We start from the raw sequence: 26,673 nt of genomic DNA on the forward strand, positions 1-26,673 counted from the left end.
ATAATTATTTTTTGCTACGATAATTTCTGGCAACACGATGTTAAAATTTCTGTTTGCGATGGAAAGCGTGATAAATCCTTGTGAGGGGAAAGTTTATCAACCAAAATAAATGTAGTGATGGTGGATTCGTCATTATTAAACGATCTTTGTTTTGAATCAAAGTAACCAATTATAAAGTTTGGTGAAAAGAGAGTTTTATTAATTAAACATGACAACAATAAAAACACTTCCTCTGAACTCAAGAAGGAAAATCCGAAATAAAATGGACAGAAGATGACAATCGGAAACCATATGCTGGAATGGAAATCAAGAAGGAAAAAATATTAATAATAAGATGGGATTGAAGTCTTCCAAAGTGACTTCCTGGTCGAAATTTTGCAGTTTAATTGCAATTACTTTTCTTCTGTTCATTTTAAGTAATATTATTTTAATTCATCTAATGTTTGAACAGAAATTCAAATGGCCAGAAAAAGATTATAATTCTCCATATTTTTCAAACTTTAGAAAGGTATTTTATCAAAGGACAGTCTGATTGGAAATTATTTATTAACGTATCAAATAAAACAAATTTAATGAATTTATTATTACCAAAACCTAAACAAATGATGGATTGTAAGTCCTTAGAAGACAGCAAAGAACATATTTATATTGCAACTGGATGGACTAAAGTTTCTTATTCTGCAAAGTTATATGATAAAGACATTGCGATTAAGACTGTTAATGTTTATGGTCGTGACGTGAGAGAATGTTTGAAGTGGGATTCAAATATGCGTCTTTTAGACTGTTATCAACTGGCTGCTGCTAAGATTTTGAGAGAGATCTTTTTGTTACAAAAACTAATTCATCCAAACGTCATAGAGGTAAAAAATACTTTTTTTGAACTTAAGAATTTTGATATATTATAAGTAGATTTTAATTAATTTAAATGAAAAAATAGTAGTTCTGTCAGATATAATTCTTTTCAGAGACCATATGACCAAAACAGTGCAAAGAACAAAAGTTGTGATGCGTTTTATCACTGCCAGACATCATTGGAATCTAGCTGGGGTTATAGGCCATCACTATGAGAGCAAAATATCAAAAGAAATCACAGTCCAATATCAACCCTTCAGAAAATATGGCTTTCCAAAATTTGCTTCTTGAATTGTTGAATGATTTGAAAAAATTAATGAAATTTTAAAATTCAAAATGCTACTTATCTGTTAAAGCCCCACATGATGTGTTGCATGGTGCTTTATAAGGTCGCGTGCCTTGTCGCATGCTGCTGCCTCACATGTTAGAGAAACAACATAGTGAGTTTGAATGGGTGAACAAATGAATTAATGGGGATACTACAGATTACCATCTATGGAATTTTGGAACTTTGAGTATATTTCTGAACTGAGGGGACCGAGATGAGTTCAATGATAACCTACTTTTGGACTGGAGACGAAAAATAAGAAAGTTGTTATACTTTTTTCCAGTGATCGCGTGATGATCGGGAGTACGTTGCTCTCTTCGCTAAGCTTATCGCGTGTTTAACAGGCAGTCCAGCAAGTCAGCCATATATACCTTTAACAGAGGCAGATGTTGATCCAAAAGCACACTGATCGTCTGCAGTTGGAATTAAGTCCTTTTTGCAGACCCTCGCGCTCCTTGACCTCAGGGCCTACAGCTCCTCAGCCGCTTATATGCTCGCTATTGCTCGCGGTCAGCTAGTACTACGCATCACTATCATGGCATGTCCAACAAACCTAACCTATCCCTCCTGGAAATGACCGTCACCGCTATGCAGCGGAAAAATCTGAAATGGCGTGGAATGCACTGTGAAAGGCAAGAAATCATAAATATTATAACTTTCTTATTTTTGGTCTTCGGTCCAAAAGTAGAGTATCTTTGAACTCATCTCAGTCCCCTGAGTTCAAATATATACTCAAAGTCTCGAAATTCCATAAGTGGTAATCTATAGTACAGCCGAATTAATTACATTTCATACAAATCTATGATTTGTATAAAATGTAATTAACTGACTCAAATACAAAAACAGATATGTGGAATAAAGTATTATAAAATAAAACATAAACAATAAATTAAAAATGAAAATTTTAGCAATATTGGTTAATGTTACCTATGGTAGCGAGATATGGCGACGGGGAAATTCTCTACATTATAGATGGCGATGGGGAAATTCTTTTTCCCTACATTTTAGATGGCGACGGGGAAATTTTTTCTACCCTACGTCCGACGTGGCTGCGTTTCCTATAACCTCGAAACGGAGATGCGAGATTATTCAATAATCTCGCGTCTCCGCGATAATCTCAAACAAGGATTTTATCAAGTAATGAAATCCGTAGAGGGCGCGAAAAGATTATTTTGGCGTTTGGATACTTTTGGAATTTTTCTATTATAAGGTAATTAATAATAATAATTTTCCTTTTGAATTTAAGCGATTGGAATTTATTTATTGAAAAATTGGCTAAGCAATTTTTTCATTTTTTGGAAAGATATTCCACAAGTTAGTCATGTCGAATTGCGATATTGAATCGGACAAATTTTGGAAAGAGTGTACTGGGTGACGATTTTACCAGTTAATCGAAGCAGAGTCTTCTGAACTAGGATTAGACGAAAGAATTGATGGCGGACTGAAATTTGCCGTAAAACTGGGCCTCCAACACACCGAGGAAGTTTGCCAGAAACATGCAAATTGAGTTATCGCAGTGACCGGAAATCATGCGGGATGTGTTGCCGAAAATGCTGGCGGAATAGTTCGGCTTTCGAAGGAACATTCAAAGGGAAATGTGGCAATTTGTCATAGGCAAATATTTTGACATTCGTATGGCACTATATTGGTTTAGAGTGCACGACGAGTAATTCGGCAATTTCCTCGGGTATTTCTAAAAAGGCACGCATACACTGGTCGAACCACATATGTTTCGTTATGTTAGTGTCTTTACATAATCTGACATCGTTTAAAATAGGAGGTGTTGGCAAAATGGTGGAAATAGATGAAACAGTGATATGTAAATGTAAATATGAGAAAGGACAAAAAATGAAAAATACTAAATGGGTTGTTGGAGGTATATGCTGGGAGGACAAGACTTGTTTTATATGCCAGGTTAATGACAGATCTGAAATAACTCTGAATTGGATAATATCGAAATACGTGAATTCCGGCAGCATAGTATTCACAGATGAATGGAAGGGATTTAACCACATAGACGACTTAGAAGGTAGAAGGGAAAAAGCTTAGTAACAAAATAAGTTATCCTATTTTTTTTATTTGTATTTATTATTATTATTATTTTTTTTTTTTTGTTTTTTGTGATGGCGACCGGAAACGCAGCCATGTCAAACGTAGGATGGAAATAATCTCCCCATCGCCGTCTAGAATGTAGGGTAGAAAAAAAAATTTCTCGCCGCCGTCTAGAACGTAGGGTAGAAAAAATTTCCCCATTGCCAACTTCGCTACCATAGGTAACGTTAACCGTAATATTAAAATAAGTATCCAGTAACGTAACATAGACTTTGTAAACATCATCTGGTCTCATGTCAAAGATTGTAACCTGCATTAATAATTGGTACTTATTTTAATAGTATTAATATTTTTGTTTTTAATTTATTATTTATGTTTTATTTTATAATACTTTATTCTACATATCTGTTTTTGTATTTGAGTCAGTTAACATTTAAAATTCTTGGAAACAGCATCTGATTACATATCAAATACAGTAAGACCCTGCTTAACGTTGTTTCGGTATTCCGCAGTAGTATTGGAATTACCCGAGATCGCACGCAGTGTTGGGATCAAGGCATAATATCAAATTTTAAAGCTTATTATTTGTGGCAGACATTCCGACAACTGATTGATAAAACAGATGGAGCAGATAAACAATCCATTAGAGATTTTTGGAAAAACTATAATATCATGGATGCTGTAGACAACATCAATCTTTCCTGGAATGAGGTGACTGAGAAATGTTTGAAAGGAGTATGTATGGCCAAAGCTAAGCAAGGATGTTGAAACAAGAGAATCCATTGTTGATGTTGATGAAATTGTCAAGCTAGCTAATGAAACAGAGTTGGATAATATAAATGTGCAGGATATTGAAGAATTATTGCAAGTTACAACTGGAGAAAGTGTTTCCAGCGACAATCTTAAAGAATTAGTAGAACAACAGGTGCATGAAGATGACGAAATTAGCATTTCTGAAGATGAGGAACAAAAGGAACTTTCAACGGATTTTCTAAAAAAAGTTTAGCCAGTATAACGGAAATAATGGATCAGTTTATACAAAATGATTTCAATTTTGATAGAAGTTCAAAGGCAAGACGAAGTGTCATGGATGCGATGTCTTGCTATTGACAACTGCTTGCTGAATGAAACAGGAAAAGGCAAACGACATTAGATGACTTCTTCACAAAGAAAGAAAAGATGTCAAATGAGGAAGAATTTTCCTTGTCACAAACATAACTTCGTTACTCAAACTTTTTTTTTTATTTTCATGAATGTTTTATGAATAAATTTCGATATTAGCAATAAATAAGTCTATAATTAATGTAATAAAAAGTATTTAACAATAAATGTTACAAAAAAAAACTGATAAATTTTTCTATTCTCTGTTCTGTTTCACGAATCCCCTTATTTACATGTTAAGATGACCCCGTTTAACGCTGTTTTGTTTAGTGCTCTGTCATCTAGGAACGCATCCCCTGCGTTAAGCAGGGTCTTACTATAATTTGTAAAGTGCATCATTGCACATATGGAATGTTCCATTTTTAGATGTTTTGTATCTTGTTCGATGTACAAAATGGTTCTTGCCTGATGAAGGCCACTTAAAGTGGTTGAAAGTGTTATTTTGTGCATTCATTAAATTTTGTGCGCTGGAATAAGTATAAATGGCGTGAAGTATTTTTAATCAACTGTTCCAGTTTTTGAGAGTTGTTTTTTTTATATTCTGAGTTATATGTACTATTCTAGAAAAATAATTTTGTTAAATTTGAAAGTTTGAATAGTTGTTGTTTTGCTGTTTTTAAAAAAGTTTCCCTTTTTTTATGTTTTTACTTTTCATTTTGATGAAATGGAAATATCAGTCATTTTAAGGAATTTTGATTCCTTGAAATGCACGATATTTCATATATTGTGTAAATTGACGTAGTTGGTTGCATGCTGTCAAAAGGAATGCCACATGATGTGATGCATCATGTGGGCTTTAACAGTTAAGTACATATAACAAACTAGGATAGTACAACAAACAGTATTAGAAGTGTTTAAACATTAATCATTTTAATTGCCACTAGCACACACTATAGTAGTTTAAATTGCTTACAATTCTTACTTCAATTACATTAAGCAAATTCTACCGTGTTAATTATTAACATTTTTACAATAAATAATAATTAGTCTTTGATTGTTGTAATTAATAATTTTTTCTTTTAGATGTTAGGATATTGTGTGCCTGTAATAGATTATAATGGAGCTCAAAGTAGTTCTGTATCAGTCATTACTGAACTAGGACAACCAATTGATATTATAAGCTTATTACAGATGTCTTGGGAAGATCGTTTAAGAGTAAGTTGCATGTGTAAAATGTGTTTTATAAAATGTTTATTAAAGATGTATTGATTATTGATATCAATCTATATAAGATGTATTTTCTATAGTGTATGTAATAACCGTGAGATAGATGTTAAATGCTTTTCTATAATCTAAGTATGCTATATGTAGGTTTCTATGTTTGTGTGCTTAGAATAACTGATTCTAGGAGAAATTGCATACCATGTGATTTCTATAGATTGATTAAAATTAAACTGATCCTATTCAGAGACCACTGGTTCTAATGGATGTATGTCATTGAAACTTGTATGCTATTCACACCATTGGGAATAGATTTCTGGGAACAAATATTAATTCAAGAATTAGCTTCAAGAACAAGTACAGTGATTAATGTTATGCAAATTATTTTAGAAAACAACATGCCTGGGCTATAACAATCTCTCAGCTGAAGGCCAGCATAATATAGCTTATTAGCAATATTTCTATTGAAATATTTCATGCAATATTTGATCTTACCATGTTAAGCTTCCAACATATAATTTACACAGATGGCTTTCATATTGATATTACCTCTCATACTTCAATGAGCCCCAATTACTTCTAGATGCTAGTAAGTACAGTATAAGCAAATTTGGCATGGTGATAATTGACAAGGATATGGTAGGTAAAAGATTTGTGCATGATGTAATTATAATTGTGGTACTGAGGTGTAATGTACATGTTCATGAAAATATTAAAGTTCAGTATGCCATTTCAAATGGGGAAAAGGTGAACATACTGTACCAAGGCTGTAAATGATCATCTAGAATTCGGGTTCATTGAAGTATGAGAAGTAATAAAGCCATAAAACTCTGACAGCAATATTTGTGAAACCATAGGTTTTTTAGATAATTTGCTGTGTCATACAATATATTGTAAAAATATTCACTGTGCAATTATTAATATAAAGCTGTTGACAGCTAAGCATACGATTTAAACATTTTACTGGTTAATGGTTTTTATAATTTTATCATGATTTTAACGATATTGTTCTAAATGTGTGAGACGTGTAATAATTTTTTGGGAATTTTTTTGCCTTATATTTAAAAGATGTTCACCTAACTGATGAGGGCCATTAACACCAAGGGCCAAGATACGTTTTAGGAAATATATAAGATATTAGCTGACCCGGCCATGCGTTGTTGTGGCTCAAAATGTATCTATTATAAATGTATAACACTTTCCCTGTGGGGAAATTTCAAAAAATCCCTTTTTAGTGTATATTCTGTTGACGTAACCTATTAAAACGCAATTAAAAATGCAAAAAACCACATGTAAAATAGTATAAACAGAAGCCGAGTTCTTCACAGTAAGCCTTAATCCTGTCCCTCTCCCCCCAGTGGGGGAATTTCGACATGTATATTATATAAAAACACGTGCGTATTTGAATGCAACGTGGTGTCAAAATTTCAAAGGAATCGGTAGGAACAAACAAACGTTATATTTTTTTTATATAGATAGATAGAAAATGATCTACTTTAGTCCATTCTCACAGAAAAGCAAACTTAGGTCGTCGGAAGTTAGCGCCATCTGTTGGACATAAAAGCCTTAGTCCATATATAAATATATTTTTGAAAGGAGGGGAAATGGTGGTCTTCACATATGCCAGAAACCTTTGCGGGAGTGTATTAAACAACTTTCCGAAGTTTCATGGCAATCAGATAAATGGTGTGGTAATGCATGAAGGACAAACACACAGACATACATTCATTTTTATATATATATAGATAGATTAATAGTTTCATATATGTGATAACCCTATCATAAAAATAATTTACTATATATGTATTAAAAAGTATATTTATACTGTATATCATAGAAAGGGGATTAAAGGCTATTTGATAAATCTTATTTTATCTATAAATGGAATTTTTTATAGTTTGAAAATTAATTGCAAATACATTGAACAATAGTAATACAGTAAGATAAATTGGAAAAATTTTCCAATTGGAGTATTCCAGTTCTAAGTTGTCTCAAATAAGTTGGAAAAAATTTAAACTCTTGTATGTTGAAAAAAAGATGATTCAGATTCAAATTGTGGACAACTTCATTATAATTAGAATAAAACAACAGTTTACACAAAAAGATGAAGGCTTGGATTCATTATTTTGGATATGATTAAAGTCTAAAATAGTGATAGATAGATATATCAGTAAACAATTTCTAATTATATCAATATTTTAGATTACTAGTATTATACTAGTATTTCTCATTAGTTTTAGAGAGATTTGATAACTCCAAAAACATGAATGTAGTATTTGATTCTTATTTCCATTTCTTATGCATTTCTTCATTTTTTAGGAAAGATTATGGTATTTAATTTTATTTCATTGATTATTTTCTAATGTTTTGTTATTGTATTGCGATTATCTGTAAAATGATTAATTAATACAGAATAATATAATAATATATATATATATATAATGTAATTAATTAGTTTATATATTATTATGTATTTTAATAACTACTAATTAAAAATTAATTGTTTGTTTTATTTTAATTATTATAAATTAAGTTTATTAAACAAGTTATATTTTTGGATTGCCTTTTGTTCTATGAGTAAGCATAAAATTGCCTTAGAGAACAAATCACACAGGAACACAAAATACAGGCTTTTATTGGTTTCTGAGGATATGCATTTTGGACAATATGTTCTTCATCAGTCTTTTCTTAAATTCTACAATAATCTTGTTACAATATGAATTTGGTTAAAACATTAAAAAAAAGAAAAAAGAAATTTATAAAGTTACAATGAACATAGAAAATTACCTTGATGATAGAAATTACATGTATACTATAGAAAATTGTGACAACTGGATCAAATGTATAATAAAATACCTAAATAAATGTAAATTAAAAAATAAATAAATAAAAAATTTAAAAAAGAAAAAAGGGTTTTAAATAAAAATTAATAATAAAATGGCTACCTATATTTTAAAAAAGGGAGTTGTGGTAAAATTCTATTAAAACAATAAAAATTAAAAGTTTGTATAAAGAGACTTGCATATTCTAAAAGAGGAAATAAAATCTGTTAAAATTATAATTCAAGTAAACAAATAAAAAATTAATGTAAGAAATACTTGTAAATTATAAAATGAGGGAGTATAAGAAAATTCAGTTAAAATTGTAAAATTAAAAGGTCAAAACATATTAAAAAGTTACAATAAGGTTTAACAATTCCTGTATGACTAACATCTTAACATTAGATGAATGCAACAGTATAATATAGAAAGACTGGAGAGGTGTCAGGAGAGGAGAGAGGTACAGTAGAGACCTCGTTAATCGGAACCCTGGTAATCGGAATCGCCGGTAATCGGAACGATTTTCAGTGGACTGTGTCGATGCTGAATCGAACGTTTTTGATACTAAATTTACTTCTAAAGTATAATTTTCATGTTTTTATATTCTTCAATACATTTATTTTGTTTGTACAAAATGCAGAAATAATTTTTAACGATACGATAGCCTCAATTATTATTATAAAAATTTTCGTTAGGCTTAAAATCGACGAAAATTCAACGCAAAGCGACACGCAATGGAGAAAAATTCAACACGAAGCGACATGCAACAGAGAAAAATTTGAACATCGGACAGGTTAATATATTTATTCGTACATAATTGGTAATTGGAACAAATCACTAATCTGAACAACCCCAGTCCCCAATTGATTCCGATTTTCGGTTCTGTACTGTATCTCAAATGGACTCTTTTCAGAGAGGTGGTTGACAGTGCCAGTGTTCAAATTCATTCTGTTATTTTTAATTTTTATAATTTCTATATATTCTAAAAATCTTTAAATAATGTATTTTTGTTTTTAAGAATTTTGATACTGTCCAGTGAGACCTTGCAACTAGCATGATTACAATGAGTAGAGATTATGGAGTTTGAATACTTATATTTAACTGTTCTTGTGTGTTATTTAATTCTAATTTTTAATGCTTTACCTATTTACCCTACATAATGATAAGTCAGTTGGCAGTTACATGTGAAAGTGTATACTATGTTATTGTTTAACATATCTGTTTTTTCCTTGGTATTTTCTCTACTTTTTAATTTTTCAATTTTACTGTTTAATATTGAATCAAGAATTATGCTTATATGATGTCATTGATTTTTGAATATTTGAAATAAATTGGGGATGTAATCTAATTTTTTGTATATACTCTGTGTTTGTGTTATTGTGTGTTGATTTGTGTTTTTCCTTAACCAACCATTAATTATTCTGTTAGGATAATTGTTCAATTGAAAAATATGGTATATATGCTTTACTTCTTCTTTTTGAGTTTTTATATATCAGTAGTGTGTAATTTAATTTTGTTAATAGACATATTAAAGATATTCATTTTGATATACATGGGTGCATTAGAATAATAGTTGATGACTTTGCAAACGTCACATGGTTTTACGTATTTGCTGAATGTTAGTGAAGTATGGAATTGATTGTTATGTCTAAAAAATTTCGAATGCCATTGTTTTCTAATTTAATTTCAAAGTCTGTGTTATTTTCAATATTCTTAGCATTATCTAAATTATTTGTGGACTATCTCATAGTTAAATTTTTATTATATACTAGCTGACCTGGCCATGCGTTGTTGTGGCTCAAAATGTATCTATTATAAATGTATAACACTTCCCCCATGGGGGGAATTTCAAAAAATCCCTTCTTAGTGTACATTCTCTTGATGAACCCTATTAAAACGCAATCAAAAACGCATCTAAAATAGTATAAATACGTAGTATGATCCAAAAGTTTGGGGAATTGGCGTAAAATTCCTTACCTTAAAAAGTTTATATTGCCGATGCACAACCACCTTCAAAGTAATCACCTTGGGCGACGATACACTTTTGCCAGCGCTCGTATAATTTCTGGAAGCACTGCTGGAAGCCATTTTTTGAAACCTCCCGTAAGGCCTCCTGCGATGCTGCTCTCACCTCATCTGATGACACAAAACGGCGTCCCTGCAAATGCGCTTTTTCATTGATGGAAACAAATAAAAATCACACGGGGTTTAGTCTGGTGAATAGGCGGGGTATGGAAGCACATTAATTTGAGTTTTGGCGAGAAACTGTGTGACCATTTGGGACCGATGTGCAGGTGCGTTGTCATGCAGAAGGTACCAGTCTCCACTTTGCCAGATCTGCGACCGTTTACGATGAATGGATTCCCTCGAACAACGTAAAATGTTTAGATAATGCTCCTTGTTTACTGTTCTGCCTTCGGGAATAAATTCTGAATGAAGAATTCCTTGAGAATCAAAAAATACCTCCATCATGACTTTCCCTTTGCTTCGATCCTGCCAGAATTTCTTCGATCGCGGTGAGGAGAGTGATTTCCATGTTGAAGAAGGACGTTTTGATTGGATATCTAATAAATAACACCACGTTTCATCACCTGTTATTATCTGGTTCAAAAAAGCTGGATCCTCGTCGGCTTTGTTGATTAAATCACCTGATATTCTCATTTGTTCTTCCTTTTGTTCAGAAGTCAAAAGCCGAGGGACAATGTGCTGAGACACTTTCTGCATGTTAAGATCTTTCGTTAAAATACACTGGCAACTAGTTTTTGATAAGTGAGTAGCCTCAGCGATTTTTTCAAGGGTTAGGTGACGATCTTTGCGAATACATTGAGAGACCAACTCAACATTTTCTGTGTTTCGTGAAGTCGAAGGTCGGCCAGAGCATTCGTCATCTGCGATGGATTCTCGACCCTCTTTAAAATGCCAATGCCATTCGTACACCTTCGATTTTGCCATGGTAGAATCACCATACACCTTTCTTAGCAATTTTAAAGTCTCCGTAGGTGTTTTACCTAAACGCTGACAAAATTTAATGTTGCAGCGCTGTTCTTGAAACTTTGTTTTTATTATGTCGCAGAACAAAGGTAACTATCTTTGGAAGAAAACAGCAACGCTCCGGAAGAAATCAAGTGACATGGGCGAAACAGACCTGAATACGTAGAACTGGTTTAGTAGAATCCATTTCATACGCTATAACTTCAAATACATGCTTTTGTTGTCGTAGATTACTGCATTCCCCAAATTTTTGGATTGTACCACGTAGAAGTCGCGTTCTTCACAGTAAGCCTTAATCCTGTCCCTCTCCCCGCTGGGGAATATCAAAAAATCCCTTTTTAGTGTATATTCTGTTGACGTTACCTATTAAAATGCAAAAAACCGCATGTAAAATAGTATAATAGAAGCCGAGTACTTCAATGGTAAGCCTTAATCCCGTCCATCTCCCCCAGTAGGGGAATTTCGACATGTATACTATATAAAAACATGTGCATATTCGAATGCAACATTGTGTCAAAATTTCAAAGAAATCGGTAGGAACAAACAAATGTTATATTTTATTTATATAGATAGATAGAAAATGATCTGCTTTAGTCCATTCTCACAGAAAAGCATAATGCCTCACAGAAAAGCAAACTTAGGTCATCGGAAGTTAGTGCCATCTGTTGGACATAAAAGCCTTAATCCATATATAAATATATATTTGAAAGGGGGGAAATGGTGGTCTTCACATATGCCAGAAACCTTCATGGGATGTGTATTAAACAACTTTCCGAAGTTTCATGGCAATCGGATAAATGATGTGTAATGCATGAAGGTCGGAAACACACACAACATAGTAACAGACAGACAGATACATTCGTTTTTATATATATAGATTAGGAAACACAGTCATCAACATATCTTTTTTATGCCATCACAATAGGTCGATTTGTCAAAGTGTGCAAAATTCTCATTCACTTCAGAGATGACTTCGTCATTTGAGTGGGATCTCTTTCCAGCCAAGAATTTTTTAGGTTTGGAAAAAGGTGGAAGTCACTGGGGGCCAAATCGGGTGAGTACGGTGGATGTGGAACTAATTGGAAGCGAAGTTCATTTATCTTTTGTTCGGAGATTCTGCCGGAATATGCAGGTGCATTATCGTGTGGAACGGAACCCTTTTTCTCTTCAAGTGTTGCCTCTTTTCTTCGATTTCTTTCTTCAGTTTTTCCAAAAGTTCACAGTAATAGACAGCATTGATGTCTTTCCTCTTTCTAGATAGTCAATAAAGATGATGCCTTTAGCATCCCAAAAAACGCGAAGCTATCACTTTCCCCGCTGATGGAACTGTCTTTGCCTTGCTTTGGTGGTGGCCAACTGTGGTGGTGTTTCCACACTGCTTTGACTGTTCTTTTGTTTCAGGAGTGTAGTACATGGAGCCACATTTCATCAGTTAGTCAAACAAACCAATGCCAAAGAAATCCCTGCGGATTTTTCGTCGTAGAAGTCCAAACACTCCTTTGACATCAAAGTGCGAACACCAATTGCGCTCGGCGGTCAGCAGATGCGGCAACAACCTTGCTGAGCACCTCTCGTTCATAAGCCCAAATTTTCGGTTTGTATAGATTGTGGTGGCACCTCGGTCGGCAGAGATGCCTGTTTGTCTCAGCTTATCTCAAACGCGTTTTCAAACGGCGATCTGCTAACAAAATCATGAACTTTGTCGAATATTTCTTCAGTGACAGCAAGTTGACAGCCGTCCGCTGCGAGCGGTCATGCTTGCCACACTCTCTCTCTGCCACGACATTATAAAAAAGGGGCTGTCCATTTTTTCACAGTGGTGTGCTACAACAGGAGCAGCCTCTCCCAAAACTTCTATTCCATGTCAGCTTTGATTTCGCAGATGGGGGTCCAACCCTGGTTTTCGTCAGGTAAATTTTATGATCCGCCCACCGAGTTCTCTCTTCTTTCCTTCCCAAATCTTCCCATTCTTGACAAAGCACTTGCACACTGACTATCTGCCTAAGCGCGTCGTGGGCAAAAACTTTACAACACAATCAACGCGGAACTATTGGTATTGTATACTTTAGGACAAAGATGTCTGAAATCATTCCCACCAAAATTAACATTGATTGCAGCGCCGCATATAGGCAGAGGCCGCGCAACTTTCCGCAACAGCCCTCGATATTCTACAGGAATCAGAGTTGCCAATTTTTTGAGGTTGATTTCTCTGCCCCCAAACACTTGAAGTAATTCTGAATATCTCATTTGAAAGAAAATTGTTTACTTAGGTACTGTGCAAAATTTCAAGATTTTGTATAAAGCAGTTGCTGAAATATAAACAATTGAAAAGTGCAAAAATTTCCAAAAAAGCTGTGTTTTCTTCTTTATCTTCATCTGCCACTGCAGACACTCATAGAGAAGAAACTACTGGGTCTAGAAAGCTCAAATTTTAAACTTATGCCTTTCTCATTATCAGTGAGATGCTTGCCAAACTTCTGGGTCGATAGGTCAAAGTTCATTAGGGTTTCGCATAGAGCTAATTCAGTTTTATGGCTTAATTTTATGCTTATAAACATAAAATTGCATTGAAACAAATGAATTTTATTCAAAATGTTACTCAGAATAACAAAAGCTAAAATATATGCCAATTGAAACTTCTTATAAGGATTTTTCTGAATGGCGTATTGAAAGCATTGGTCGGCGACGACTGAAATGAATATTGACAACTCCGCACTTGCTGAGCACTGAATTGTATATCATTGTCTTATGTCTTGATGTAAAAATACAATTATTAAACAAAAAACAATTGATACAATTGAAAAAATATTGCTTCAAGTAAAAACTTACAACAATTTAGATGGTAATCAAAATTTTTTTAGGAGTTTTTCTTTGGTATAGATAAACTTGGTGCTTCAAAGTGGTATCCACGAGATTTTTACCTGTATTATTATTTTCTACATTTTGCTTCCAAGCACCAAGCTTATCTTTACCAAAGGAAAACTAAAAAAAATTCTGACTGTTGTCTAAATTATCATAAGTTTTTATTTGGTGAAATTTTTTTACATCTCAGATGTCTTTGTTTGGATTTATTACATATAATTATTAACTAAAACAAATTCTACTAACTGAATTATCCAGTTGCTACAATCTAAATTTTTAAGTGTATTAATTATAAATTTTGTGTGTGTTGATGAGTTCATGTTTTTGATATCCAGGCTGAACATTTTATCATTATTAATCATGGTATGTTTTTTAAGGTTATTAATGAATTGGTCGGTGTTTATAATACTATTAGAAGAACTATTAAATTGGTTTAATTTACTTTTAAGAAATTTTTCTAAATTGTATAATATGTAATATTTTATACCTACTAATGGTCTGTATGCTTCAATGGTTTTATGGATTTTGACACAGATATTGAGCTTGGGTATTCTTAAATTGTAATCTAGAATACCATTGTGTTCATTTATGTTAATTTTGTTGGTGCTTTTTAATTTTTTGACTAATTTTTTTTCTAAATTATCACAAATTTCTAAAGTAGGGTTTTTCCAATTTATGATACTTGTCTGATAGAACTAGGATATCACATGACTTTGTCATATCATGATAGAATTGAGATGAAGCAGAAAAGAAAGAAGTGATCCTTGCACTTGTTAGAGATAGAAAAGGTGATCCTTGTATCTGATGGTTGTGGACAGGCAAACTTTGCACTTGCCACCATGAAAGAGGCATCTTTGCACCTGCTGGTCCAGGAGAGGGAATCTTTGCCTATCCTTGCACTTACCAATGTGGAGAGGCGACCCAAGAACAAAGCAATGGATGCCAATACTCACCAGTGGCTAAGTTGATAAAACCACTGAACACTGGTAGTTGGTTGTGAGTACACGCCTAGCAAATGGGTTGGCTACATGGAGTATTCAGAGTTTTATTCACGTTAGTAACAACTAAATAGGGCCATTTTTCCATGAAAGACCTACCAAGAGGTATTCCTTCTTGGCAGATCCCATATGTTATGTTAAATAAAGCCAAAACTAAGGCAATCAATGCCAATTGCTTTGTTCTTGTGTTCTGTTTGTTTTTTGTGTCTGTTTACTGTTAGGTGAATGCAATGATGTTTTTTTGTTTGGCCCCTAAATTCCATTAGGCATACTCAAGGAGCATGAACATTGTCACTTTGACTCCACTTTATATTGAAAATGAAATCATGGACCCCTATTTTCTACATTTAGATTTATTACATTTCTAGATTCTTCATCACAATCAATAGAAAATGGCAAAGTTTTATTAAAATCAGCCCATCAAATTTTGAGAATGAACTCAATTCCCTAAGCCATATAGAAGATATGCTAGCAGCCTTGGGACTTGTGCGCTTATGAAATGCTCTTATATATCAAAAACGAATCTTTCCAAAACTGGAATTATATAAACACAGAGCACGAAACCAACACCAGTACTATGAAAAGAATTTACTAACATTTTTGTCTATATAAAAATAGACATCTTTAGGTAAAAACGATAGAACAAAACGGCTAAAACAAAAATTGAACGCTTTTTTACATGTTCCAATTGACTACGTAATTAGAATACATTGCGTTTAAAATTTATGTTATGTTTGGGATATAATTTTAAAATATGTATATTATTTGAATGATAAATGAATAAATAATCAGTTAATTTCACATTAATTATTATGACATAATAACAAATATAATTTAAGTTATCTTTAATGTGAATTTGTATCGGCAGAATCTAGTTCAAAAAGGGTGTGCTATGCTGTAGACAGTGTGTTCATTTCCTTGAAGTTAATAGCAATTCCCTCTTTAAGTGCTTGACAGATATCGTTTTTACCTGATAATGTCTATTTTTATATAGACAAAAATGTTAGTAAATTCTTTTCTAGTGCTGGTGTTGGTTTTGTGCTATATGTATCAAAAATGAAGTCCTGGTTTCCCATTTTTCATTATATTTTTGGATTACTCATTGCAATTAATGGAAAATGGCAAAGTTTAATCAAAATTGATCAAATAGATTTTGAGAACGAACACAATTCTGTAAGCCACATAAAAGAGGTTTCTCTAACGCTCTGCCTCAATTAAATTTGATTTTACTTATTTATATTTTTCTAGGTTCATTATAAATATTTGTTTCATTTTGTCTGAAGGTACAATGGCTAGGTTGTTGTTATTTTTTAAATTATTTACATGTGAAAGTTGAGTTTGATTTATTTGTCACAATTTTCTATAGCTTACATGTAATTTCTGTTATCAAGGTAATTTTATGTTCATTGTAACTTTATAAATTTTTTTTATAATGTTTTAACCAAATTTATATTGTAATCAGATTACTGTAGAATTTAAAAGAGGACTGATGGAGGGACATGATGTCCGAAATGCATATCTTCAGAAACCAATAAAAGCCTGTGTTTCTATCTTAGTCGAGTTCCTGTGTGATTCATTCTCTAAAGCAATTTTATGCTTACTCGTAACAAAATTATGTTATCTTTATATTAAGTTAAAATTTGTTTTAATGTAATAACTAACCAGAAATAAATTATTTTAAGAATATTAAACTTTTTTATTGATTTCTTTATTTATGAAGAATTTTGTTTTAAAAGATTAGTGTAATTAAAAGATATGATTCAATTGTAATGTTCTTAATTATTCTGAAAAATTCTTACATCATTTCTAACTTTTGTATTTGTTTACTTAATAATTGTATGTCTTAAAATGTAATAAGTTTAAATATAAATAATTATAAAAACAATAATTTTACATTCATTAATTTTTTTTAGGTTTCTTTGGGCATGGCACACCTATTATATCATCTTGCTCATTCTTCTTTAGGCTCTTTGCTCATGTCAGATTTTAGACGACAACAGTTTGTTTTAGTGAGAGGAAAACTCAAATTATCTGATGTAGATGACATAATTATTGGAGATCCAAAATGTTCATCAAAGAAAAATTGCACAAGTTATTTTCCTCAACAAAATTTAACATTGTCTGTACCATGTCAAAAAGGTAAGCTAAATTTGAACATATGTATATAAATATGCACTCATTAACAAAACCAAACTTAGAATAAGAATAAACTACACTACCCTTTGGCATTAAAGTTGTTTACTTGAAAAATTTTTAACCATAAGCAAGTAATTTTAAGATTTCAAAATGTCATCTTAAAACAGTGATATTTTGAATTACAATTTTTTAAAAAGTATGTTAAAAGATTTCAAATATGCAGTTTAAATCTTAGCTTATAGCTTTTACAGAAATTTGAACAGACATGATATAAATTTTAGATTAATTTAAGATAAATATGAAATAATATAATAATCTGAATGTTTGTACTTATTTTTCTCCCAGAAAATGCCATTCTTACCTGCTAGTTTATTAATATTACTAAACGTTTAATCAGAATATTTTATAAATAATGCACTATACTCACATACAGGTATTTTAACTACCTGTGACTACCAATAATACTATGTTATCTCAGAATTTGAGGCATATGATTTTGAGATTAATCTTTTATTTTATTTATATTGGTAGCATATAACCTTTGTTCAAATTTTTTGAAACAATACATCATTAATTAATGATATCTAGGAGTTAAATTTTTTACAATTATATTCTGATTGTGGAAAGCTTAAATTTATTTTGTTCATAAAAATGTACAATACATGAAATTTGTTTATCAATTTTCATATATTCAAATGCATAAAATAATATCACCTTAAATAAACTTTGGAACTAATTGAAATATATAATTAAATACTTAAAGTAAATTTTTAAGTAATGTAAAATAAATATATTACAGGTATTTGCTCTGGTCTCAATGAGAAACAAAATATAATACATGCTGGAAGGCATTTCATGAGTTTTATTCTTCCACATGGTGTTCCTGGAAAGTTACAACCATTTGTTGATAAAATTGTAGATGCTTACAGTAAAGGTTCTTGGGATTCAGAGAAACTTCTACAAAAAACTGAAGAAGTAGTATATCTTTTTATTAATGGTTTTTACAGAAATACTTTATCAGAAAAAAATGCTTTAAAAAGTAAGTATAAAAATGTACAGTACATATATTAACATATTAATGATTATATATTAATATATTTTTTATTATCAATAATGTCAAATTAGATTACAGGATTTATAATGATAGTGATTTACCAGGATTATTTGATTATCATTGCCAACTAACATTGTCTGGACATGGTTGCACTCTTTCTGTATTTGATACTGAAGAAGCAGCAAAAATATGTTCTGGAGATCCAGAATGTAAAGCATTTGTTTTAACAAATGACACAACTTGGAGTGGTATGTATCCTAAGAATAAATTTATATTTATTGATATTTAATAAATTTCATAGCCATCCCAAATATTATTTATTTTTTATTACAATGATATATTTGGTAATGCCATTTAAACATACAAATATTTTCCTTAAATCAGTCAACTCCATCTTTCAGTTAAATAAAAATATTGCTATACAGTTCAAGAAGTCAAATGTATTTATTTTGATGAATTTTCTCAGATATTTCATATCTCATCTTTAAATCAAACACTTAGTGATAAACAAGTTTGAACTTAGAACATATTAACGAGGTTGAGACCAAAGTTTTAAATGCAAAAACGTGTACGTCGGACGTTCAGCGCCGCTTTCCTGTAAGCCTAGAAGTTTGACAATGGCGTTTGGAATGTCGAGCATGATTCCACTGACTTTCCAAACACCATTGCCAAACTTCTAAGCTTACAGGAAAGCGGCGCTGAACGTCCAACATAAGTTTTTGCGTTTAAAACTTTAGCCTCAACCTCGCTATTAATATATTTGAATAATTTGTAACAGATTTGAATATAGATTTTGTTTCACTTTGAAATTTTTGTTTAAAAATCAAAATACAGTAGAGCGTCGATAAGTGGAACCAATTGGGGACTGAGGTCCTTCCAGTTAATGATTTGTTCCAGTTTCCAACTTTGTACAAAAAAATACATTAACCTGTTCGATGTTCAAATTTTTCTTCGTTGCGTGTCGCTTCGTGTTGAATTTTCATCGATTTTAAGCCTAATGAAAATTTTTATAATAATCATCGAGGCTATCGTATCGTTAAAAATTATTTCTGCATTTTGTACAAACAAAATAAATATATTAAAGAATATAAAAAACATGAAAATTATACTTTAGAAGTAAATTTAGTATCAAAAACATTCGATTCAGCACGACACAGTCCGACTGAAAATCGTTCCACTTTCCGGCCATTCCACTTACCGACGTTCCACTTATCGACACTCTACTGTACTTTAATTATAATAATATAATAAAACAGTAACATAATAAAATATTAACAACATAACAATATTATACAAAAATAAAAATGCTAAGATAGATTAATTATAATGTTCAAATTAAATTTCTGTGTGTCTGGGATTTTTATGTTAATCAATTGATGTTAAGAGCCACACCCATACTCGCAGATCTAAATCAGCATTCTCATGTCTATTATTTAACATGTTGAGCACCACACAATAAAACATCATGCATGTGAACCTGGAATCAAAGTTTTTTCTTGTTTTCAATCATGACTAATGTATTTTTCTCTCATTATTTTAATGTTTGTTATGTGTTTGTGGGAAAAAGTATATTGTTGGAAATGTTCATAGATGGGCACAAGGTTCCATAGACAATTTTTGCTTACTTGAGCATGTGTCCACTGGTGGATATTGAACACTAGTGATGTAGATATCCAAGAAGAAATACCTGTAGAACAAATGAAAGCACTTTTTAAATCAAAGCAAATTTATGTATCAAAGGAAGTTGAAGGGCAAAAAAAAACAGTGACTAAAAGGAGTTGTTATGTTATAAAGTATTATGCTACTTATTGAAGGGCAGTATTGTGCTACTTATGCTAGAATGGGTCAGCAACCTTTGAGCAGTGTTATGCTGAACCTAAGTTATAGTATTATTTCGGGTGCCAATATGATTCTACCAGTTTTATTTTATATAGTATCAAAATTGATCTGATTATAAAGGAATTCAAAAATTAATAATTAAAATTTAATTTTTATTACATTTCTATTCAATCAGATTGCCACTGAAAATTGTCCCGTGTGCCACAGGTTGCCGACCTCTGTGCTAGAAAATATACCAAAAAAATGAAACAGTATGTGAAAGCTGTAATATTTTAATCTTTCTCTTGTTTCAAACAACACAAAATGAAATAAATACGTTAGGTTTACATTACAACACACCACATCAGGAAATATATAATAATGAACACAGAACCAATAACTGGTGTGAAGAAAACGAAAAACTTTTTCAAGACAAATGTTTTCCTAACTCCTTCTGAGTTCTTTTTCAGGTGTTATAATGGTTACCAGATGGAACGTTGTTCAGAACTCAAAAGCTTTTTGAAAGAAGTGTAAATTTGAACCACAATTTGAACTATGAGTATAAAAATTTAAGGCTGTATAACTACTTGTCCTGGACATAACGAAGATTCAACCAATGACTATACTGTCATGTCAAGTAGAGCCTGCCAGGCTATCGACAAGATCATTTTCTCTTTAAAATTTATACAAGATGATGCAAAATTAGCTTTAAAGATTCCTAAAGTTTCCAACCATCTGAAGTGGTCCATGTGGGATGTAGTGAGGAGGAGTTTGGCTCATGTGAAGTCTGTCACAATTTCCAGATTGGCCATATAAGTAGAGAGAGCTGTGGAAGTTTTAGCATGTTGCATGTCTGAGATATGTTCTTGCATTCTGGTTCTCATAGAACACTTAGTGGTCTCAATATACTTAAGATCTCTATTGCATTTGGTGTCCCTGAAGGGGCACTATATACACTAGGAAGTCTAGTAGGGTTGGGAGGGTCCTTTCTATTATGAAGTATGTTGAAAATAGTCGGACACCTCCTGAATGCTATACAAACATCATGCCTCTTGGCAATTTTTGCATACAATGAACTTAAGTAGGGGTTAAAGGTAACATAGACCCATTCCACCTCCCCAGCTCGGTTAGTTACTGATGTGTCGACCCACTGTGTGGATCTCGGGTGGGACCAGTGGTATAGACCAATCAGCTGATGTACAACTTTTGGGTAACCGTGGGCAATGGCTAACTCTTCTATTAGTGCTAATTCAGCATCAAGAGCTTGGGGGTAGAAGAGTGGGTGAAAGTCCTCCTAACTAATGCTTTTTAGGTTGCAGTCTTGTAATGATGAGGATTATGACCCCACTGGGATGTAAGAAGACATTGAACCTGGCTTGCAAAATACTAAGATGTGGATATCCAACCCATTAACAGTTGATGTCTAAGATGTGCACCTCTGAGGGGCTAGATTGCTCCACTTCCAGGATCAACTGTAAGGATTGTTATTGGTGGTATTGACAAAGGCTGTTAAATCTGGAACGGTCTTCCAAAAAATAATAATGTCATCAATATACCTCCTGTAAAGAAGAATGTTGGAGAGGAACTGGGGGAGGACTTTGCTCTCTAATTGTCGGACCACCATCTCACATAGGTCTCCCAATATTGGGCTACCCATTGGGACCCCCTATCCCTGACAGTAGATTATATCATTACATTGAAAGACAGGAGGTACATCGATGACATTATTATTTTTTGGAAGACAGTTCCAGATTTAATGGCCTTTGTCAATACCATCAACAGTACATTATTGTTTATGTGTTTTGATTATTAGCGTATGTCTGTATTTATATGAAATAAAAATGTACAAAGCACAAAGTAAGAATATAAGTATCCCTTGCTTAACATGCAAAAATTAATTGCAACAAATCTTTTATGTATGGCAGAAGTTTTAATTAACATGGCTTTAACAGCCATCTTTACTTAACATAGATATGTTTTTCTCAGCAAATAAGGTGTTAGCAAATTTACTATTTTCATGCCAAGAGTGATTTCTGATATAGATATTTAGTTTAATTACAATAGTTACGAAATTTAACACATTAGCAGTAATGTGATATTGTGTTCTTTGTTTAGAAGCTTATTTTAAAACTTATAGTTTTGTTTGCATAAAATCAAATTGAAATGTCTGCAGATAAAATGCATATCAGGCATATTACATATGTTTTTTAAGTTTTGTATAGGATATGTAGTAACTCCCGTAGCACATGGTGGCTGTGGGGTTGGACAAACAAAAAAAAAAAAAAACATAAATAAAACCACAGAAGATCATGGAAGAATGATTAGTTGGCGTAAAGGCATGTGGTGTAATAACAAAAGTTTATTTGCGATACTAAACACACTTAATACAGGCTACACATATACAACACCAATTTCAGACCCATTACAAGATTTGTTTTCGTTTGCACCTTCTCCTGTCCTTCCTCCACTGCAATAGGCTCCTTCGATCACCAACAAGAATACAAAATAATAACGTGAAGAAAAAAAGCAAATATACCCAACAAGAATATAAAATACTAGCATGAAGAAGCAAAAGCAAATTGAAAAATAAAAAATATACAAACAACAAAAATCATAGGTTTTGACAACCCTCCAATTAGTCGTTCATTCCTTTTTGTTGCTCCTTTCTTCCTTCATTCGTATTTCACTTGGATGCAGATGGATTCTTAAATGGTGTTATTTCCCGTTTTCTAGTATGGTTGCCCTTCCTGACTTCTCCTTCCTTTCAGGTTGACTGTCGCTTACACTTCCTAGTTACAACAACCTCTGTTGCCCCCGATGAGCTCTTGCTATCCACTGCGTCATCCAATAGCCAAAAAAAATCAAATTCGATAATTGAAAAAGTGCTTGTCACATAGACTTCATCGTATTTGTATCCCTCGTCAGAAGAAACTACGCTGTCCCATGTGACCAACCCTTTGACCAATCTCCATACCTTCTACCCTGTCAGCTGAGAACCGGTAGTACAGATGAAGGAAACGGAAGTGGACATGTATAATAATGGGAGATGATAGGACACAAATGAAATAATAAATACAAAAAAAATTAATGACAAAAAAAATAGCCACAAAGCGCTACAGATATAACACTGTACAAACAGAAAAAATACTCTGTGTGTATGGGGAAGATGCTCCTAAATGTTGGATGTGTCAAATGTGATTTTGAAATTTTGAACTAAAGGATACAAAATGCATGGGCTGCCCAAAAGATGTTGATGAAGAGAAATTGTTAAAAATTGACAAATAACAACTCATGAACTTGCAACAAATCTTAGTATCATCAACATGATAGTTTTTTTATTTTTTCACTTAATGCATGCAGAACACAAAGTGGATTGACTATAATTTATCTGATGGAAGGTAGGCAGATCTAAAATTTCATTTTATTTTAAAATTAGTTACACATTTTTATCACAACTTTTTTACTGATGACAAAATTAAAAGAAAAATATTTGTCATTAATTGAATATTTGTTCTAGTGGGTTGCGATTGTTCAGTCGAGCCCAAGGTATCACTGTATTTAATGCATTGAGGGATTAATTAATTGCTTTAATCAAGGGATACCTGTAGTGTGTTCTTGTTTCAAGCCAATCAAGGGTAGGAATAGCCTGGAAAAATTGAAATGACATGCTAAACAATCATAAAAGACAGATTTATATGGTTTTACATACGAAGATGTGTAAAATTGTGTCCAGGGGATTGAAAAATACCAGAAAAACTTCCATCATCTGATAAGCCGGCATATTTGATAACCTGGCATTGCATCAGTCCCAACAATGCTGGGCTAACAATGTCACTGTATATACACTGAGTTGCCAAAAAATTAGAGACACTATCTAATATCTAATAACAAGTTGGTCCACCTTTAGCTCTGATCACATCCGATATTCTTCTTTGTATGGACTCAACAAGTTGCTGATACCGTTGCTGAGGAATGTTGGCCCATGCTAACATAATGGCAGCTCTAAGTTGGGTCAGATTGGATGGTGGTGTTTCCAAGCTTTGAACTGATCTTTCGACTTCGTCCCATAAATGCTCCATAGGATTGAGGTTAGGGGACTGAGCTGGCCATGAAAGCAGGTTAAACCATGATTGATGTTCCTCAAACCAATTTGAGACTGATAAAGCATGGTGGCAAGGTGCATTGTCCTGCTGAAAGTGGTCATCTCCATCAGGGAACATTACATCCATAAATGAGTATACATGATCAACAATGATGTTGAGGTAAGCTGTTTTATTCAGAAATGTGTCCACAAATATCAAGGGACCCAGTGTACTCCAGGAAAACATTTCCCACACCATAATTCCACCGCCATCAGCCTGAAGAGTTGTCATTTAGTAGGAGAGGTCCATGAATTCGTGCTGTTTGCATCATATTTTGATCCTGCCATCTGCATGATGCAGCAGGAAGTGAGATTCATTGGACCAGGCTACTTTTTTCCAGTCTTTAAGTGATCAATTTCGTCATTCCTGGACTCACAACAAGTGCCTTTTTTTCTATTTTTCTGTCATATTAAAGGCACTCTTGATGGTCTCCTGCTGCTAAAGCCCATCCTTTGCAAAGTTTATCTTATTGTGTGTTGGGATCTGCTTTGTGATGCATCTGTGTTGAATTCAGCTGTAAATTGTCATGTTGTTGCCCTTCTGTTGCTGCAGACTCTGCGTGCTAATTGCCTTTCACCTCTCTCATTCACCAGCCTTTTTGACCAGAATTGTCCTTATCGCTTGAAGATTTTTTTTCTCAAATGCCACTCTCTAAACACTTGAGATACTGTTGGGCAAGAAAATCCTAAAAGAGTTGTTGTTTCAGAGATGCTGGCACCACTTCTTGAACCGACAATCATCCCTTGTTCAAAGTCACTTAAATCTTTCGTCTTACCCATTTTGACTTAACTTCCATGATAATTACATCATTTGAAGCTGAGCATATCTTATATAAGCAACTCTGCATTGTTATGTCACTCTACATTAACTTTCAAGTAAGGGGTGTGTCTAATTTTTTGGCCAGTGTACATAATCAGTGTAATCAGTAATTAGCGTAATCAGTGTTAATCAGTGTACATAAGACACCACTAAATACTATAAGTTTTCAATGTGGATAAGGGGTGCTGAAATTCTTTCTTTCTTTTCTCCGTAAGCTTTCAGGTGAATTTGAGAATTTCAAAACAGCATTTCTAATATCCAAAGGTTTCCATGATGATGACTTTATTTGCTTAATTTACTGTTACATATGCATTTCAAAAAGATGTATACTTTCGTTCCCTCTTCAATGCTATGAAAGATAGGATTTCAGAACCCCTTATCCACATTGTAATGTATATCAAGAAATAGTAATAAAAACATGACAACAATTGGTTAAAAGGTATATTTTTTCACATATTACTGTATCTTACATTACAATAGCATCTGACATTCAGAATTTGTTGTTGTAAACTAATTTTCTATACAATATGTTTCTTTCCCTAATTGTTTTGACTAGTGTGGCTAATGTATCAGAAGCACACATATGTAACAGTTTTTGTAGCCAACTTTGACTTTGGTAAGATAGCAAGACACTAGTGTCAGTTGAATGTCACATTTATACCACCAATATAATATAAAGTTAATATTCTAGAATTGAAAAAAAAATAATGACATTCATTTAAAGAGAGATTTGATTTTTTACTTTTATAATTATTTAATAGTTGAATATGCAAAATAAAAAAATATATAGTTTAATTAATTAATTAATATATTTATTAAAATTCATTAGAAAATCAGAATAAATAAGAAAGTAAATAGTTTGTATTAATTTTTTTTCAGGAAGAAAAATTGTTCATTTTAAAAATGGATACAAAACACCTGTAAAAAGTATAACAACTTTATTTGTTAAAAACTAAATATTATTTTGTATATAATTTAACTTTGACAACTAAGATTCATAATCTGTGCCAAAACACCAGTGAAAAATTTTTCCTATGGAAAATATTTGCATATAATAATAATTTTTTTTATAATGATTTATTATATGTGTAATTAAAGTTTTGAATTAAAATAGTGTATGTTCATGAAAAACACTGAATAACTGATTTCAAATGATTCAAAGTGATGAAGCACTATACTGTACATAAATTAGATTTATATTTAATGCAATAAACATGGGCTCCATCGAATATCGTTTGTAGTGGGATGGTCTTTATTACATGACTAACTTGAAGAATTAGTGACAGTAAAATTAATGGAAAAATGTTTAAGGTTAATTCATTTAATTTTATCAATACACTTTTGCACTTACAAAAACAAACAAAAGATTTAAAGAATGTTTCTTGCATGATAGATTATGCAAGCAAACTCTTAAATGACAGTTTTATCATAATTTATACAGTAATACAGAAAACGATCAATTATTTATTGTGATGTCGTC

General features: G+C 32.4%; 1 protein-coding gene across 1 annotated transcript; it reads left to right on the forward strand.

Moving 5' to 3' along the window:
* On the forward strand, positions 1 to 26,422 carry LOC136983565 (extracellular tyrosine-protein kinase PKDCC-like). The gene is made up of 6 exons (XM_067280359.1): positions 1 to 860; positions 5,417 to 5,548; positions 17,138 to 17,363; positions 18,160 to 18,399; positions 18,486 to 18,662; positions 26,073 to 26,422. Exons 1-6 carry the CDS (start codon positions 573 to 575, stop codon positions 26,147 to 26,149), a joined length of 1,140 nt encoding a protein of 379 aa, XP_067136460.1. The 5' UTR covers positions 1 to 572; the 3' UTR covers positions 26,150 to 26,422.
* Positions 26,423 to 26,673: the final 251 nt, after the last annotated feature.

Source organism: Centruroides vittatus, unplaced genomic scaffold, assembly GCF_030686945.1.
Source record: "Centruroides vittatus isolate TY-2023 unplaced genomic scaffold, ASM3068694v2 contig_883, whole genome shotgun sequence".
Taxonomy (NCBI): Eukaryota; Metazoa; Arthropoda; class Arachnida; order Scorpiones; family Buthidae; genus Centruroides; species Centruroides vittatus.